Below are 17,145 nucleotides of genomic sequence, written 5' to 3'. Positions count from 1 at the left end.
GCTGCTGCCCAGGGCTGTGCCAGGGCTCACTGAGCTGTGCCTGGTGATGTGCTGCTGCCCAGGGCTGTGCCAGGGCTCAGAGCTGTGCCTGGTGATGTGCTGCTGCCCAGGGCTGTGCCAGGGCTCACAGAGCTGTGCCTGGTGATGTGCTGCTGCCCAGGGCTGTGCCAGGGCTCAGAGCTGTGCCTGGTGATGTGCTGCTGCCCAGGGCTGTGCCAGGGCTCACAGAGCTGTGCCTGGTGATGTGCTGCTGCCCAGGGCTGTGCCAGGGCTCACTGAGCTGTGCCTGGTGATGTGCTGCTGCCCAGGGCTGTGCCAGGGCTCACAGAGCTGTGCCTGGTGATGTGCTGCTGCCCAGGGCTGTGCCAGGGCTCAGAGCTGTGCCTGGTGATGTGCTGCTGCCCAGGGCTGTGCCAGGGCTCACTGAGCTGTGCCTGGTGATGTGCTGCTGCCCAGGGCTGTGCCAGGGCTCACTGAGCTGTGCCTGGTGATGTGCTGCTGCCCAGGGCTGTGCCAGGGCTCCTGCCCCTTCAGAAGCCATCCTGCACCCCCAGGACTGCTCTGCATGCTCAGGGCTTGCCCTGCCCTCCTCGGGGTCTGTCCTGCACCCCTGGGACTGCCTCTGCTCTGACCTAGTGAGGCTCCACCTGGAGTCCTGGGTCCAGCCCTGGGTCCCCAGGTCAAGAGGGACAGAGAGCTGCTGGGGAGAGCCCAGGGGAGGCTGCAGAGCTGCTGAGGGGCCTGGGGCAGCTCTGGGAGCAGAGGCTGAGAGCCCTGGGGCTGAGAGCCTGCAGCAGAGCAGCCCCAGAGGGCAGCTGAGCAATGCTCAGCAGGAGCTAAAGGCTGGGGTGCAGGGGGCTGGGGCCAGGCTCTGCTCAGGGGTGCCCAGGAGGTTCCATCTGAGCAGGAGAAGCTATCACAGGCCTGCTGCAGCTGCCAGCCCCCTCCTCAGCAGCCTCAAAGCTGAGCCAGAGCAACCTCTCCTCCCAGGGGGGACCAAAAAGAGGGGAGGAGAGCTGCCAGCATTTGTGGTCGTGGTGCTGGGTCTGTCCTGCAGGTGCAGCACCCTTCAGAGCCCCCAGATGGGGCAGACCCTCGCCCCTGGGTGCAGAGCACTGCTGTGGTCCTTGGGCTCTGGAACCTTTCTGGATGGAGAAGGGAACCAGAGACAACTCCCTGCCCCTGCCCCAGCCTCAGCCCCACCCCAGGGGGGTGCTGCAGGGCCTGGTTTGCCCACCCAGCACTGCTGGCAGCTGAGCCTGGCACTGGGGGTGCTGAGCCTGGCACTGGGGGTGCTGAGGAGTGGAGTTCTTCAAGCCCCCCCCAAACCCCTCTGTGGTTCAACAGCTCAGCGAGAAAGGGAAGCTCCAGGGTGAGAGCAGAGCCCCAGGGGCAGGGAAGCACTCAGCTCCTCATCCTCCCCAGGGCCAGAGGGGGCTGGCAGGGAAGCACTCAGCTCCTCATCCTCCCCAGGGCCAGAGGGGGCTGGCAGGGAAGCACTCAGCTCCTCATCCTCCCCAGGGCCAGAGGGGGCTGGCAGGGAAGCACTCAGCTCCTCATCCTCCCCAGGGCCAGAGGGGGCTGGGGGAGCCCCAGAGCTGCCGACTGAGCCCAGAGAACCCAACCCAAGCCAAGAGCCAACACTTGGCTGTGCTTCTCCTCAGCCCCTTCCCCCTCCTTTTGGATCATCTCTATCTCGTCCAGCCCTGCTGCAGGAGCTGCCTGAGGGCTTCACCCAGCCCTGCAAGGCAGGAGCAGGGAAGAAAGCAGCCTTTGTGAAGGCCTTTCTGAAGTCCTCTGTTCTGGGAAGGGTGGAAATAGCACACAAAGATCCTTTCTCACGAGGCTGTGTCACTTCCAGCTCCCAGCTCCACCACGACCCAGATGTTGAGATGCTGATGCTGGGGAAAGAAAGGGGAGGAAAAGAAGAGGCCTGGGGAGAAAGGAGGGAGAGCAGGGCTGGGGAGGGAGAGCAGGGCTGAGGAGGGAGAGCAGGGCTGGGGAGGGAGAGCAGGGCTGGGGAGGAAGAGCAGGGCTGGGTAAGGCAGGGGTGCAGGGCTGGGGGAAGGCAGGGAGCAGGGCTGGGTAAGGCAGGGATGCTGTGAGAGATCTGCTGCTAGACACCCACAGCACTGAGTCCTGTGCCTGGAGGGTGGTTGAGCAGGTGAGGTGCTGGCTGCAGCCCAGCTCTGCAGCCTGTGGGCAGCACAGAGTTTGAGGCAATCCTCATGCTCATAGCATCTTAGGATGGTGAGGGCTGGAAGGGACCTCTGGGATCCCCCACTCCAAGCCCTGCTCCAGCACTCCCTTTAGCTCTTGCTGAGCATTACTCAGCTCCCTCTGGGGCTGCTCTGCTGCAGGCTCTCAGCCCCAGGGCTCTCAGCCTCTGCTGCTCCCAGAGCTGCTCCAGGCCCCTCAGCAGCTCTGCAGCCTCCCCTGGGGTCCCTCCAGCAGTTCCCTGCCCCTCCTGAGCCCACCACAAGTGGGGAGCCCAGAGCTGGTCCCAGCACTGCAGCTGTGGCCTCAGCAGGGCAGAGCAGAGAGGGAGGAGAGCCTCCCTTGCCTCTTCCACCTGCCCCCAGCACTCCCTTGGTCTTCTTGCCCAGGAGGGCTCCCTGCTGCCCCATGCAGCCCCCCCAGCTCCTTCTCCTCAGACTGCTCCCCAGCAGCCTCTCCACACCTGCCCCTGCTGAGCTTTGTGCCCTCAGCCCCCCAGGGCTGGCTGCCCTCCAGCCTCCTTGCTGCACTTTGCCCTAACTGCTGGCCCTGGCAGGGGGCTGCTGGGGGCAGGCTCTGGGCACCCTCTCTCCTGCCAGGGCTCAGCTCCCCCTCACTCACCCATTCCTAACCCAGCTTCTCTCTCCCCCAGACACCTCCCCGTGGCCTGGCCAGCAACATCTGGACCTGGCTGGTGGCTTCTGTGCCCATTCAGATGCCCAAGGCTCAGCCTGGCAGCCAGGAGCCAGCCCCTGGCTGCTGTTGGCACAGCACAGAGCGCTGCCAACTGCCCAGGGAGCCAGTGCCAGCTGCGGGAGCACAGGGTGAGGGAGCTGCAGACAAAGAAGGGTTTGTGACCCAAGCAGGCACCTGACAGGGGGAGGGGGAGCTGGGACGTGCCCAGCCCTGCAGTCCCCACTCTGGCTGGGGGAGCTCCACACTTGGTGAGTCCTGAGCTGGCTGTGGGGCTCTCTGCCTCTGAGCAGCACTCAGCAGCTGGGGCTGAGGCCTTCCAGGAGATGAACTCATGGACAGTGCTGCAAAGAGCTGCAGGCTGCCAGCCCAGGCCCCTGGGGAGCCCCCAGCTCCTGCTGACTCCTCCAGGCAGCTGGGGCAGGGGGGGAGCTGAACCTGCTCCCCCGAGGCACTGAGGGCACCCCAAGGCTTGGGGGCATCAGCCCTGCTGCCCCACAGGCACCCCTGGGAGCCCCCAGCACCAATCTGAGCCCCCAGCATCCACCTGAGCTCCCAGCACCCACTCAGCCCCCAGCACCCACCTGAGTCCCCATCAGCCCCCAGGCCCCTTCCATGGTGCTGAGGGATGGTGCTGGGGGCTGCCCTGAGGGGTGCAGCAGGGTGTGGGGGTGTGCTGCAGGCTGGGGGCTGCCCTGGGGGGTGCAGCAGGGTGTGGGGGTGTGCTGCAGGCTGGGGGCTGCCCTGAGGGTGTGCTGCAGGCTGGGGGCTGCCTTTTCTGCCCAGAGATCCCAGGGTCCCAGCATGGGGGGGTTGGAAGGGAGCTCTGCAGCTCATCCAGTGCAGCCCTCCTGCTCCAGCAGGGACAGCCAGAGCAGGGGCAGCCAGGGCAGGGGCAGCCAGGGCAGGGACAGCCAGGGCAGGGGCAGCCAGGGCAGGGGCAGCCAGGGCAGGGACAGCCAGGGCAGGGGCAGCAGGAGATGCCCAGGCCATGGGGGTGCTGCAGAGCTCATCACCCTGCCCTGGGGTGTCTGCCCTCACCCACAGGCCCCAGAGCCAGCCCAGGGACACAGCAGGGGCTGGAGCAGGGCAGGTGCTTTGCTCATGCATGCCCAGGGCTGGGGTGCAGCAGCTCAGGGCTCTGGGGAGGGCAGTGCCCCATCCCCCACCCCTGCAGAGCACTCAGGAGTGCAGCATTCAGTCATCTGAGGCCAGTGCTGCTTTCCAGCATGACATCAGGCAGGCCCTGGGGGGAGGTCTGTGATCCAAGCAGGATCATCTCCCAGGGGAAAGCAAGGGGGAAGCTGGGACAGCACAGGCTGGAGCTGGAGGGAGCAGCCTGCCCTGGCCAGCAGGCAGCCAGCAGGAGCTGAGAGGTCTCTCCCAAGTCTCTCCCAAGTCTCTCCCAAGTCTCTCCCATCTCTCTCCCAAGTCTCTCCCATCTCTCTCCCAAGTCTCTCCCAAGTCTCTCCCATCTCTCTCCCAAGTCTCTCCCAAGTCTCTCCCATGTCTCTCCCATGCCTTGCCCCTGAGGTTCAGGAGGGCCTCTCCCTGGGGCTGTGGTGAGAACAGGCTGGAGGAGAGAGCAGCTGGGGGGCTGCAGCCTGGCCCTGGCTGGCAGGCAGGTTGGCCCAGCAGGACTTTGCCCTGAGTGATGGAGACAAGGGAGGACAGAAGGGAATTGATCAGCACAGAGGTAACCCCCCCAGGGCTGGCCCCACTCAGGCTGTGAGTCCTGACACCATGTCTTGAGGAGAGGGCTGGAGAGCAGGCTCTGCTAGCTCACATCTGCTGAGGAGAGCTGCAGCAGGCTGCCAGGGGCTGGGGCAGGTCAGAGCCTGGCTGCTGCCCCCCAGCCAGCTGCCTCTGCCCAAGGCAGCACAGCAGCCCCTGGCTCCCAGGCAGGGCTCCCAGCACCTCCTGCCCTGCCTGCTGCAGCTCCCTCCCTGCAGAGCAGCTCTGCCACAGGATCTCGGGGTGCCAGGGGTTGGCAGGGGCCTGCAGAGCTCATCCAGCCCACCCCCCCTACCAAAAGCTGCTCCAAGGTCTCCCTGGAGCCCTCTCCAGGCTGAGCAGCCCCAGCCCCAGCCCCCCAGCCTGGGTGCAGACCTCTCTGGCTGGGGCCATTTGCTCCTGCTCAGGGGAGGCTTTGGAGCAGCTCTGCTCCAGGAGGCTTTTCTGACACCCCCAGCAGGTCTCCCCAGGCAGGAAGAGCTTTGGTTGCCACCAGCAGCTTCTGGAGAGCAGGAGGAGCTCCTGGCCAGCTCTCAGCACCAGCTGGAGCCAGGCTCTGCCGAGGGCAGGCAGAAGCTCCCCGTGGATGCTCAGCACAGCACAGCCCCAGGCAGGGCTGCAGCTCTGCTCCCCCCTCAGGCACACTGGCCACTGGCAGAGGGCTGGCACCAGCCCCCAGGCCTGGGGGAATGAAGCCACCCCCACACTTGGGTGGTTGCTTTCCATGACTCCAGGCAGGAGCTGGGGAGGAGAGAGTGGGCTCTGGGCTGCTGGCTTCTCCCCCAAGCCCAGGGCAAACTCCACCCTGCCCAGCACAGGCTGAGAGGTGGTGGCTTCAAACCAGGGGAAGGACACAGGCTGGAGAGAAGGAAGAGATGTTGTACACTCAGGGTGCAGAGAGCCTGCCCCAGGCTGCCCAGAGAGCTGCCCCAGGCTGCCCAGAGAGCTGCCCCAGGCTGCCCAGAGAGCTGCCCCATGCCTGGCACCAGCCCAGGCTGCCCAGAGAGCTGCCCCAGGCCTGGCACCAGCCCAGGCTGCCCAGAGAGCTGCCCCATGCCTGGCACCAGCCCAGGCTGCCCAGAGAGCTGCCCCAGGCTGCCCAGAGAGCTGCCCCACGCCTGGCACCAGCCCAGGCTGCCCAGAGAGCTGCCCCACGCCTGGCACCAGCCCAGGCTGCCCAGAGAGCTGCCCCAGGCTGCCCAGAGAGCTGCCCCACGCCTGGCACCAGCCCAGGCTGCCCAGAGAGCTGCCCCAGGCTGCCCAGAGAGCTGCCCCACGCCTGGCACCAGCCCAGGCCAGGCTGTGTGGGGCTGTGAGCAGCCTGCTGGGGCTGGGGCTGGGGCTGGCCCTGCTGGGGGCTGGGCTGGGGAGCTGCAAGATCTCCCCCCACCCAAACCAGCCTGGGAGCCTCTGATTCCAAGCTAAACCTGCCAAGGGCTCAGGAGGAGCAGAAGGGGCAGGAGGCCTCCTGCAGTGCCCTCTTGTCCTGTGGGCTCAGGGGGGGCATCACTGCTGCCCCTCCAAGCTGCTGCTGCTTATGAAGGCATCTTGCTAAGCACACAGGCAAGGAGCCAGGGAGGCTCCCACGGCAGAGGGCAGCATCCCTGCCCTGCACTCACAGCACCCCAGCCCCTGCCAGCCAGGGCCCCACAGCCAGGTTTGCCTCTGAACTCTGAGCCTTTGGCCAGCAGAGGACAGGTGACCTTTCCCTGGGCCAGAGCCTGAGCCAGGGCAGGGCTGAGAGTGCTGAAAGAGCCTGGCAGGAGGTCTTGAAATGCTTGAGGGCTCCACTCTGCAGAGCAGTACCTGCTGAGATGAAACCACTTGGCCTCCTGCCCCCTGTCTGCAAGGCAAACACAGACTCTGCTGCTGCTGCCCACAAGAAATCCATCTTCCAGCATCTGCCTCCCTGTGTGAGAGCTTTGTTTTATCCAGAGCCATGGACCTTGGATGTCTCCTCTCAGCTCCTGTTGTGCCCTGGGTGCAGCCCCTTTCATCCAGCCCTCTTGCTGCCTCCAGAAAGCACAACAGCAGCAGTTGTTGTCTTTCCCCTGGAGCAAGGGCTGCTGCAAAGCAAAGGCAAATGCCTGGCTTGAAAGAGGGAGAGGGCAGGCAGGAGGCTGCTGTGTCCCCCCCAGCAGAGCTGCAGCTCTGGGCCCTCTGCCTGCCTCAAGCCCTCATGGAGAGCAAACTGTCCCTGCAAAAATTCTGCTCTGGAGTTTCATTCTCCTGAGGAGAGAAGCCCAGCTTGGAAACCTGGGGATAAAAGCTCTTCCTTCTCACATGGAGAGGTCCAGGACAGACCAAGGCCATCCAAAAGTCCTCCCATGGACTGAGCAGAGGCCAAGACAGAAGCTGTGGCAGGGCTGTCAGAGCCTGCCTCTCTCCCTCCCTGCCCTGGCATCTGAAGCCTTCCTCTGGCTCATTTTGGGGCCTTAGCCTGGGAGCCAGGATCCAGGCATGGGGGGGACTTGGAAGGGGCCTCTGGAGCTCACCCAGCCCAATCCCCCTGCTGCAGCAGGGCTCCCACAGCAGCTTGCCCAGGGGGGGTTGGAAGCTCTCCAGAGCTCCACAGCCTCTCTGGGCAGCCTGCTCCAGGGCTCAGCAGCCTCCCAGGGAAGCTGTTTCCCCTTGGTTCATGAAGGAGCAAGCCTTGCAAGGCCATCTCTGCTCATCTCCCAGCAGACCTGCAGGATGTGGTCCAGCCTCACCTCCATCTCCCCATGAAGGTAACTCAGGGTGAGGATGGGAGCTGCTCCCAGGACCCTCATGCCCAGCTAGAGCCCAAGCCCTCACTGCTGAAACAGAGCAGCCCTGGGCTTGTGTCTGCCCAAGAGCTCAGGCTGGGGAGGCTCTGGCACAGGCTGCCCAGGGAGGCTGGGGCTGTCCCCTCCCTGGAGGTGCTCAGAGCCAGGCTGGATGAGGCCCTGAGCAGCCTGGGCTGGTGGGAGGGGTCCCTGCCCACGGCAGGGGCTTGGAGCTGTTTGAGCCTCCAGGTCCCTTCCAACCCAACCATTCTCTGTGTTCCAGAGCTGCTCTGAGCTGCTTCCTCAGTGCAGAGGTGCAGGGGAGGGGTGGCCAAGGCCATCCCTGCTGCCTGAGCTGCAAGGCCAACCCTGCAGCGTGTGGGGAGGAGGAGGCAGGCTGGGCAGGGGTGGGAGCAGCATCTCCTCAGCCACACGAGTGTCCTCAGCTGCTCAGAGCAGAGATGGACTGGAGGAAGCACTTCCTCTGCTGAGGGCTCACAGCAGGGAGGTTGCTGTGCACAGGGCAGGGCAGGAGCTGAATACTGGAGAAGAAAGGAAAGCAGAAAGGTTCCTCTGCCCTGAGCCCCTCCCCAGGGCTGGGGGCACTTGGAAGTAATTTTTCACCGAGCTGAGAGCTGCTCCTGGCCCCCCAGCAAACATTCTCTGCCCAAGCCTCACAGCCTGGGACATGAGGAGGACCTCCTCCTCCATCCTCCTGGGCTCTGGAGCTTTCTGCTGGGTGCAAGGTGCCTGGCACCTGCCCCCAGGCCTGGGGCTGTGGGGAGCCCAATGCCTGCTGGAAATTGCTCTGTCCCTTGGTGTGCATCGGGGCTGAGGCTCAGCAGCTGCAGGGGGCTTGGGTTTGCTGGATTTAGGGCACTGAACGTGGGAGGGACAGCTCTGGAGGGGGACAGTCCCTGCAGCAAGAGGGAGCTGGAAGGGAATGGAAACAAAATTCCCTCCTGGAAGGAACTCAAGGAAGTTATTTTCCTTCTGTGCCTCTGCCTCTCTCCTCCTGGCTTGGCCAAACAGCTTGGGCTGGGCTCCTCACCTCAGCTCTGCCCTCCATGCAAAGCCCTGCTCCAGCTGGGCAGAGTCTGTGCTGCCAGAGCAAAGCAGAGAGGCCTTCATGAGCAGAAGCTGACATGGGGGAGGGAACTGGGGAGGGTTTGTTGTCTGAGGTTGGTACTCAGCTTGTTTGGGTTTGCTGTCTCTCAAGCACAGCCAGCTGCTGTTTGTGAGGGGCTGGGGGTGATGCTGGTCCCAGACAGGTGCTGGAGTGGGGAGAGCTGAGCCAAGGGGGTGGGGGATGGCCTCACTCTGCTGCTGTGCTCCTCAGGGCTCAGACAGGAGAGGAGATCTGCATGGGAGAGCAAACAGGTCCTGGGTAGACCCCAGAGCTGGAACAGTCTCTGGCAAGAGGGAAGGGTCTGGAGAGCAGGGCTGGGGAGGAGCAGCTGAGGGGGCTGGGGGTGCTCAGCCTGGAGCAGAGGAGGCTGAGGGAGACCTCACTGCTCCCTGAGAGGAGGCTGGAGCCAGGTGGGGGCTGAGCTCTGCTCCCTACTATCAGGTGATGGAAGGAGAAGAAGTGGCCCTGAAATTGTGGCAGGGCAGGGGCAGGTTGGAGAGGAGGCTTAGGAGGAGCAATTGCTTTGCTGCAGGAGTGGGCAGGGGCTGGCAGAGGCTGCCCAGGGAGGTGGTGGAGTCCCCATGCCTGGAGATGCTCAAGAATCCTGTGGCCATGGCTCCTGGGGCCATGGGAGGTTGGACTCCATCCATGGTCTTGAAGGTCTTTTCCAACCCAACCCATTCTCTGATTCTGTGACCTGAGATGTCCTCTGGCTGCTGCATCCCCAATGCACTGGGAGCCAGGCTGGGCTCCTGCTGCATCCCTGCTCCAGAGGCACTGCCCACAGTGGGGATGGGGGCTGCAGGTCAAGCTCCATGGCTCCTCCACTTCCTTCCAGCCCTGATGTCTGTGCAGCCTTCTGCTGCCCCTGGAAGATTTACAGAGCAGCAGTAAGTATTTCACCAGCTCTTTATTACTAAGGCAGCCATAAAAGAGGTGCAGCCAGGCCTGCCAAGGACTCCTGGAGCCCTCCATAATCCAGAGAGGGATTTGGCTTCCCCCAGTAGATAGTCCACTGGTGGGCATGTTTTACAGCCCCTTTGTTAGAGCAGGGCTGGTCCCCCAGCATCCAAGTGTGAAGTGAGGCTCTGTGATGGGCTGCTCCATAAATCTCTCCCCTCTAATCCTTTCCTTTCTACTGTTTGCACACTGGGGGAGGAGGGAGAGGGTGGACTGGGCCTAAGCAGGCCAAAGCTTTAACCCTTTGTGCTTTGGGGGAGCTTCTCCTCCTGAGCAGAAGGTGGAGCACGGAGGCAGAGCTGCTTCGTGGCAGGCTTTGGAGCAGCAGGCAGCTACCTCCAGCCACTAAAGCCCAAGTGACAGCTCAAGGAGCTCCTCCAGACCTTTAAGGAGTGCACCACTGTGTGCAGGAAGGAAATCTGGCAGCACTTCCATCGCCTCAGACTCCTCAAGCCATTCAGGCACAGCTCTGGTCCCCTTCACCCACTGCATGGCTAATGCTGCTTCCCTCCTCACTCGTTTCCAGGGCTGGGGCCAGCCCAGCACCTGCAGCCCAAGCAGCACCGTGGGGATCACAGGGCTGTGGCAGGGAGGTGGAGGGAGCCAGGGCTCAGATCTGGGGGCACTTCAAGGCTGCAACTTGTGGCTGTGTGGAGGTGAGGAAAGCCTCTGAGCCAAAGGCCCAAAGCTCCTCTGGCTCCGTGGCCAGGACCTGCCAGGCTCCTGTGGCATCCTGGCTACCCTTGGCTGCCCTCGGATGGGGAGGGGGCAGCTGGGGGGAGAACAAGAGGCCAGAGGGTGATCTGGGTCTCCAGGCTTTGTGCAGACACCAGTGTCAGGGCAGGTTTTGCTCCTCTGGACTACCCTGCTGTGACACCAAACCAGGAGGAGACTTTTCTCCTGCCAGTGGAGGTCAGGGACAGGCACCAAGCCCATCAGTGTCACCAGACTCACATGCAGGCTCCAGGAGCAGGGTTCTCATGCAGGCTCCAGGAGCAGGGTTCTCATGCAGGATGGTGCAGTGGGGTGGGGTGGAAGGGAACTGGAAGCTCATTCAGCTCCAAGCCCCTGCCATGGGCAGGGACCCCTCCCACCAGCCCAGGCTGCTCAAGGTCTCATCCAGCCTGGCCCTGAGCACCTCCAGGCAGGAGGCAGCCCCAGCCTCCCTGGGCAGCCTGTGCCAGGCTCTCCCCAGCCTCCCTGCAAAGAGTTTCTTCCTAATCTCCAGTCTCAGCCTCCCCTCCTGCAGCTCCAGGCCACTGCCCCTGCTCCTGTCACTGCCAGCCCCACAGGATGGAGACAACCCTGAGCACACCTTGTGTGCCACCCAGTCTGCCACACCAGGGCTCCCAACACCTTCTGCTCGTGCCCCTTAAGCCTGCCCACCCCGTGGGATGCTTCCAACAGCAGAGAGAGACAGGGGGCAGCCTGGGGAGGCGAGGGGCTGCCTCCTGTCCCCCTCCAGCTGCACTCAGCTCCGGTCCCTGGGCACCGCAGGGCCTGGAGAATGAACTTTGTGTCCCCTCTCTCAGCATCCAGGCTGGGCTTTCTTAAGCCCAGCTTTTCAAACAGTGCTGAAAGGTCCTGCAAGGGGCAGAGGTCTGCTTTGGAAATGGAACAAATTGTGGGGTTATGGCTCCCAGGGGGGGTGGTTGCTGTAAATCTCCAGCATTTAACCCATCTGTTCTTTCCCAACCCTGCTGCCAGCCTCCGGAGGGGAGAGGAGACAAGGCTGAGACGACTTCCTGAGGTGCCTCCCAGAGCCCCCCAAAGAGCTGCTCAGGAAGGTCTTTAAAGCAATATTTATGGAGGATGCTGGTGGATCAGGCCCTGCAGAGGTGCAGGGGAAGGGCTGCTGTTCATTAAGGCTGGAAACGGAGCCCTGAGCTTTTCCCTGCGGAGGGGCAGAAGAGACGGAGTGAAAGGGAAGCAGCCTCTGAGTCCATCCACAGCTTTTGGGGGGTTTCCTTTCTGCCTGTTACCATTGCTGCTGTTGGCAAACACTGGAACCTCCCTCTGGATGAGAGGGGGGAAATAAATGAATCATAGCCTCCTGGAATAGCTTCAGCTGCAAGGGACCTTACAGATCATCCAGAGCCATGGGCAGGGACACCTCCTGCTAGAGCTGGCTGCTCAGAGCTGCAGCACAGGACTGCTTTGGTTGGAAAAGACCTCTAGGGCTGTTGAGGCCAAGCATCACCACCTGAGACCACCATGGCCCAGCCTGGTCTTGACAGCTTCCCCAGAGGAGGCATCCACAGCTTCCCTGGGCAGCCTCACCAGTGGCTCACCACCCCCAGGGCAAAGGATTTCATACAGGCACAGAGCTGCCAGGGCTGGAAGGGAGCTCCAGGCTCAGCCAGCTCCAGGCTCAGCCAGCTCCAGCCCCCTGCCCTGGGCAGGGACACCTCACACCACAGCAGGTTGCTCACAGCCACCTCCAGCCTGGCTGCAAACAGCTCCAGGCAGGAGGCTGCCACCACCTCCCTGGGCAAGCTGCTCCAGAATCTCCTCCCAATGTCCAATCTAAATCTTCTCTGCTCTGCTTCCAGACCACTGCCCCTTGTCCCATCACCAGCAGGCCCTCAGGAGTCCCTCTCCACACCAGAAGGACTTTTTGGGGGATGGTTTGCTTCAGAATGGTTTTCTTTCCAAGGTTCCATGATGAGTTCCCCAGCAAAGGTTCTCACATGCTCAGCCCTGAGCATAACCAGGGAACCCTTTTGGTTGGAAAAGGACCTCCAAGATCATCAACTCCAACTGCCAACCCCCCCATGGCCACCAGACCCTGTGCCCAGGTGCCATGGCCCTCCCTGGAACAGCAGCAGGGATGGGGACTCCACCACCACCCCCGGGCAGCCTCTGCCAGTGCCTGGCCAATCGTTCAGGAAACAAATTGCTCCTCAAATCCAACCTAAACCTTCCTCCTCTCCCCCAGTGAGGATCTCAAGGGCTCTGCTGGACTCTGTGTGCACTTGGCACGGGGCAGGAGACGAAGAGCTCAGCCTGGGCAGAGCAAACCTCTGCTCCAAACGCCGGCAGCAGGGCCCCGGAGAGGCAGCAGGGCTTCGCCTGAGCTACAGCTGCTCTACCCCATCCTCTGGGGAGCAGGGCAAGGAAGGGGGCACACAGCCATGATGACTTCATCAAGAGCTCAGGGGGAGGATGGTGTCCAGCTAATCCTTGCAAAACAGGCTGGGTGCTGGCCCCCGGGCAGGCTGCCCGGCCCCGAGCGTGCCCTGCCCGCGCCTCGCCCTCCCCTGGGTCACTGCCAACCCAGGAATGGCTTCTGAGGCATCACAAAAGGGGGGTGTGGGGGTGTATTGTTGCTTTCCAGTGACTTCATGGGCCCCAAGATGCTGCCAAGGATCTATCAGTCATGGCATTCAAAATGTCAACACCTCCCTCCCAAATGGAAATGGAGCTAAAGGTCCTGCGCCTGCCCCCGGCCCCTCCGTGGCCATCAGCCTCTGGGGAGCAGCCAACGCAGCCCTGCTCAGGTCAGCTCCAGCTGCAGCAGGCCCTGGGCTCTTCTGCCCCTTGAGCCTGCACCCAGCACAGGCAGTGGGGCAGGGGGGAACCCGGGGACAGCTTTGGTTTAGCTGTGCCTCGGATCCATCCCTGCAGCTCCAAAGCTGCTGAGGAGCAGCCAGGTTTGGTGCTGTGCTCCCAGCCCAGAGGTGCTCTGCCCCCAGCCTAGGTGACATCCACCAGTTCCCAACATCTCTGCTAGGAAGAAACCTCCACCTCTCCCTCCCCCTTGTTTCCTCTCTGCTGAGGCTCTGCTTTGGAGCTTGCATAAACCTTGCCCCAGAATAGCCCCTGGCCCCCGGCCCAGCTGTGGGCGTCCTGACTCCTGCACAGGCAGGGGGAGGGCAGGCTGCCATCTGCTGCATTGCATGGCAGATTTGGGTCAGCCTTGGCACCCCTCCATCCATCCATGCATCCCCCCGTGCTGGTACCAGATTTGCAAGGTTCCCCTTCCCAGCTTTTCTCTCTGCCCCTGGGCTGACCTCTGCCTCGGCCCCGGGAGGCTGCGGCGTTCCCGTGGCAGGGCTGCCGCCCGGCGTGCCACAGGCAGCCCAGTAAGAGTCACCAATAAACCCAGAGAGCTTCTGTCCCAAGCCAGAGCCTCCTCCTTTGGGGTGGCCTTCAGTTGCAGCAGAGAGGATGAGACTCAGATCCTTTCCTGTTTGTCTCCTGGTCAACAGGACTTCGCCCCTGGCACCTCGGGACCTGCTCCCTGGCCGTGGCTGCGGTGGGCTGGATGGTCACAGAGGCTGGGAGGGACCTCCGCAGAGCACCCAGGCCAAGCTCCTTGCCAAAGCAGGGTCACACAGGAGTGTGTCCAGGTGGGTCTTGAAAGTCTGTAGAGAACCTCTCTGGGCAGCCTGCTGCAGGGCTCCAGCAGCCTCACAGCAAAGAAGTTTCTCCTCCTGCTGAGGTGGAACCTCCTGGGCTGCAGTTTGTGTCTGCTGCTCCTCATCCCGGCCCAGGACACCACTGAAAGGAGTCTGTCCCCTTCCTCTGGACACCCTCCCTCCACAGACTTCTAAACCTTAGTGAGATGCCTCTCAGGCTGCCCTTAATGTTCTGTGACTCTAGGAGTCCTGACAAGTTCTTTTTGCTCAGGACAATAGTTCTAGAGACAGCTGCCAGAGGTGCCAGAGGTGCCAGAGGTGCCAGAGGGCTCAGCCTGGGGTCCTGCCTCTGCTAAGCAGCCCTTAGGTCAGTGGTGGCAAATCAAAACCCAGGGGTCAGCTACATCCAGCTCATGACCTGCAGGAGCTTGACAGCCACACTCCCCTGTGCTGACAGCTGCCTTGCAGGCTGCTGCTGGCAGGCATCCCAGGGGTAAGGGCCATTGGGACTCCACCTTCTGAGTGCAGAGAGGAAGGACATTGAGGGGGCTGAGCCCTGGCTGATCCAGGTGGGTTGGAGGACCTTGGAGGCAAGGAAGTGGCTTGCCTCTGCTGGTGTGGATTGTCTGCCTGTCCAAGAAGGGTAAAACCAGGAGGCACATGGAGAGAAGTGGTGGGCATGAGCCACCAGCCCATCACAGCAGCCTGTGCCAGGGGGAAAGCAGAGCAGCAGAAGTCCTGGGAGGCTGGCAAGGGAGCCTTGACTCTGCTGGGCAGCCTGGAAGTGCAAGGTACTGCTGCCAGGGCCCCAGCACTGAGCTGCTTGTGCAGGGCCTGCTGAGCTGCTGGCTGCAGCCCTGCTGGGCATCCTTCGAGGTCAGCTATGGGAACCACAGAAGGGGTTGGAAAACCTCCTCTGAGCTCATCACATCCAACCTTCCACACACCACCTCGAGGGCCACCAGAGCAGGTCCCAAAGTGCCACATCCCCTTGGGTTCTGAACCCCCCCAGGGATGGTGACCCCCACCCCAGGCAGCCTGTGCCAGTGCCTGACCACTCTTGCAGGGCAGAAGCCACAGAGCTCCCCAGCTCCTGAGCCCCCACTTGGGAGCCCAGCTCCAGCTGAGGACGCAGGACCTTGGTGGCAGCGGTGCTCTGTGTTACCCCATCAGCAAAGCTGCTTCCCTCTCCCTGCTGGCTGTGGCCTCGTGGTGGGGAGCCAGGACCTTTCCCTCCATTTGGGAGCCCAGCGAGCTCCTCTCTCGGCCAGCCTGGTGCCTCGGTGGAGTCCTGGCCCTTCTGCACTGTGTCAGTCTGAGGTGCTGTGAAGTCAGGGGTGTGGGGGTGGGAGAGGCTGGCTGAAGCTGCTCTGGAGCCTCTGCTGGATAAATCCCTGGGGACACCAGCAGGCACCGTGCCAGCACTGCCAGCTCTCCAACTCTCCCCACCAAGAGCCTGCAGGACTCTTGCTTCCTCTAAAGACTAAAGGCCATCTACAACTGTTTGGGGTCCTAACAAAAACTACTTCCCCCCCCCCAGTTCTCCTCTTTTGCTGTAGGAAGAAAGAAAGAACAAAGATCTGCTGCAGAGCTCTGCTGGCCAGGGCAGGGGGAGCAGGGGGGAGCGGATGCCACTTCTCAGGGCTTGGCTGGGGGAGGCAGGGACTGGCTCCCAGTGCAAAGTGCCTCAGCCTGGGCCCCGTGCTCGTGGTGTATACCAAAGTGGTGTCTCATCTGTCTGCAAGCTGGAGAGATCAGATGCAGGCAGGGAGGAGGGAGAAAAAGAGAAGAGAGAGGGAAGGGGATGGGAGGGCTGCAAAGATGCTGAGGGCACTGCAGCAGCTCCCTGCTGAGGAAAGGGTTGGGGCTTGGGAGTCTGGAGGAGAGATCCTGAGGGGGATCTGATCAGTGCTGATCAATACTTACAGGGTGGGTGTCAGCAGGATGGGACCAGGCTTTGCTCAGTGGTGCCCAGTGACAGGGCAAGGGGCAAGGGGCACAAAGTGCAGCATCAGGAGTTCCATCCAAAGATGAGGAGGAACCTCTGTAACTGAAGGGTGGCAGAGCCCTGGCCAGAGAGGTGCTGAGTCTCCATCTCTGCAGGCATTCCAAACCCACCTGGATGTGTCCCTGGGTGCCCTGCCCTGGGTGCCCTGCCCTGGCAGGGGTTGGACTTGATCTCCAGAGGTCCCTTCCAGCCCCTACTGTGCTGGAATTCTGAGACCCCATCCCTGGAGACATTCAGGCTCAAAGCTGATGAGGCCCTGAGCAGCCTGATCTAGCTGGGGATGTCCCTGCTCACTACAGGGGGTTGGAGAGATGGCCTTGGAAGGTCTCTTCCAGCCCAACCCAATGCAGCCTGTGGCTCTGTGTGATTCTGGGGACCCTGTTAAGTGAAGGCTCCTGAGGGCTACTGGGACACAGAGTCAGGCTGCAAAGTCCAGGAGGTTCCTGGGCTCTGCCTGAGGAGTGGCATCTCCGAAGAGGCAGGGAACAGGTCAGGAGCCAGCCTGAGACACGTGAGAGTGCAGAACTCAAAAGGATAAACATTATTTGATACCTTATTTATGGGGGCCCCCCAGAGGGAAGGGGAAGGCTGCAGAAAAGAAAGAAGCACTTTAATTTCACCTGGAGATTTTCCAACAATAAAATCTAATCCATCATCCTCGCGGTGTGACTGCTCCTAATGAAAATTTAGAGGCTGTGACTGAAATTTAGAATCCACAGGGGGCACCATTAGGAAGATGTCTAGCAGCTATGCAAAACCTGCGAGATCACAGCCCCTGCCAAAGGCTGGGGAGGAGCGGGGTGTGAAGAGGACAGCTCCGAGCCGGGCGAGCCGGGGCGGCGAGGCGCCCAGCCCTGCTGCGCTCCGCTCCGCTCTGCTCTGCGGGCGGCACTGGGGCGCTCCGGGAGCCCGCACAGCCGGGCCGGCCGCGGACCTCCCCCACGGGGTGCTTGGGGTTGGAAGGCACCTTAAAGACAGCCTAGTGCCGACCCCTGCTGTGGGCAGGGACGCCTCCTGCTACCCCTCCTTGCTCAAGGCCTCATCCAGCCTGGTCTTAAACACTTTCTACACAGAGAGAGTGATTGCCCATTGGGATGGGCTGCCCGGGGAGGTGGTGGAGTCGCCGTCATTGGAGGTGTTCAGGAGGAGACTGCATGGGGTGCTTGGTGCCATGGGTTAGCTGTTTGGGTGGGTTGGATTGGTTGATGGGTTGGACAGGATGATCTTGAAGGTCTCTTCCAACCTGGTTTGGTTTATTCTAATAAAGGTTATTCACTTCCAGCACCCACAGCCTCC

The 17,145-nt window shown here is 62.3% G+C and overlaps 1 protein-coding gene across 1 annotated transcript in view; it reads left to right on the top strand.

The window, feature by feature from the left end:
- The window catches only part of LOC137445076 (lipase maturation factor 1-like), a 210,548-nt gene extending 199,024 nt beyond the window's left edge, over window positions 1-11,524 (top strand). The window contains exon 11 of the mRNA XM_068146495.1: window positions 11,188-11,524. Within this exon, the coding sequence (XP_068002596.1) occupies window positions 11,188-11,275 (88 nt within the window). The 3' untranslated portion in view covers window positions 11,276-11,524. The remainder of the gene's footprint in view (window positions 1-11,187) is intronic.
- The last annotated feature ends 5,621 nt before the right edge of the window (window positions 11,525-17,145 follow it).

This window comes from Melanerpes formicivorus, unplaced genomic scaffold (assembly GCF_026170545.1).
Source record: "Melanerpes formicivorus ecotype bairdi unplaced genomic scaffold, bMelFor1.0.p_v2 SCAF_14, whole genome shotgun sequence".
In the NCBI taxonomy this organism is placed as follows: domain Eukaryota; kingdom Metazoa; phylum Chordata; class Aves; order Piciformes; family Picidae; genus Melanerpes; species Melanerpes formicivorus.
The sequence above is the reverse complement of the archived record's forward strand: the minus strand, read 5'-3'. Positions and strand labels throughout refer to the sequence as shown.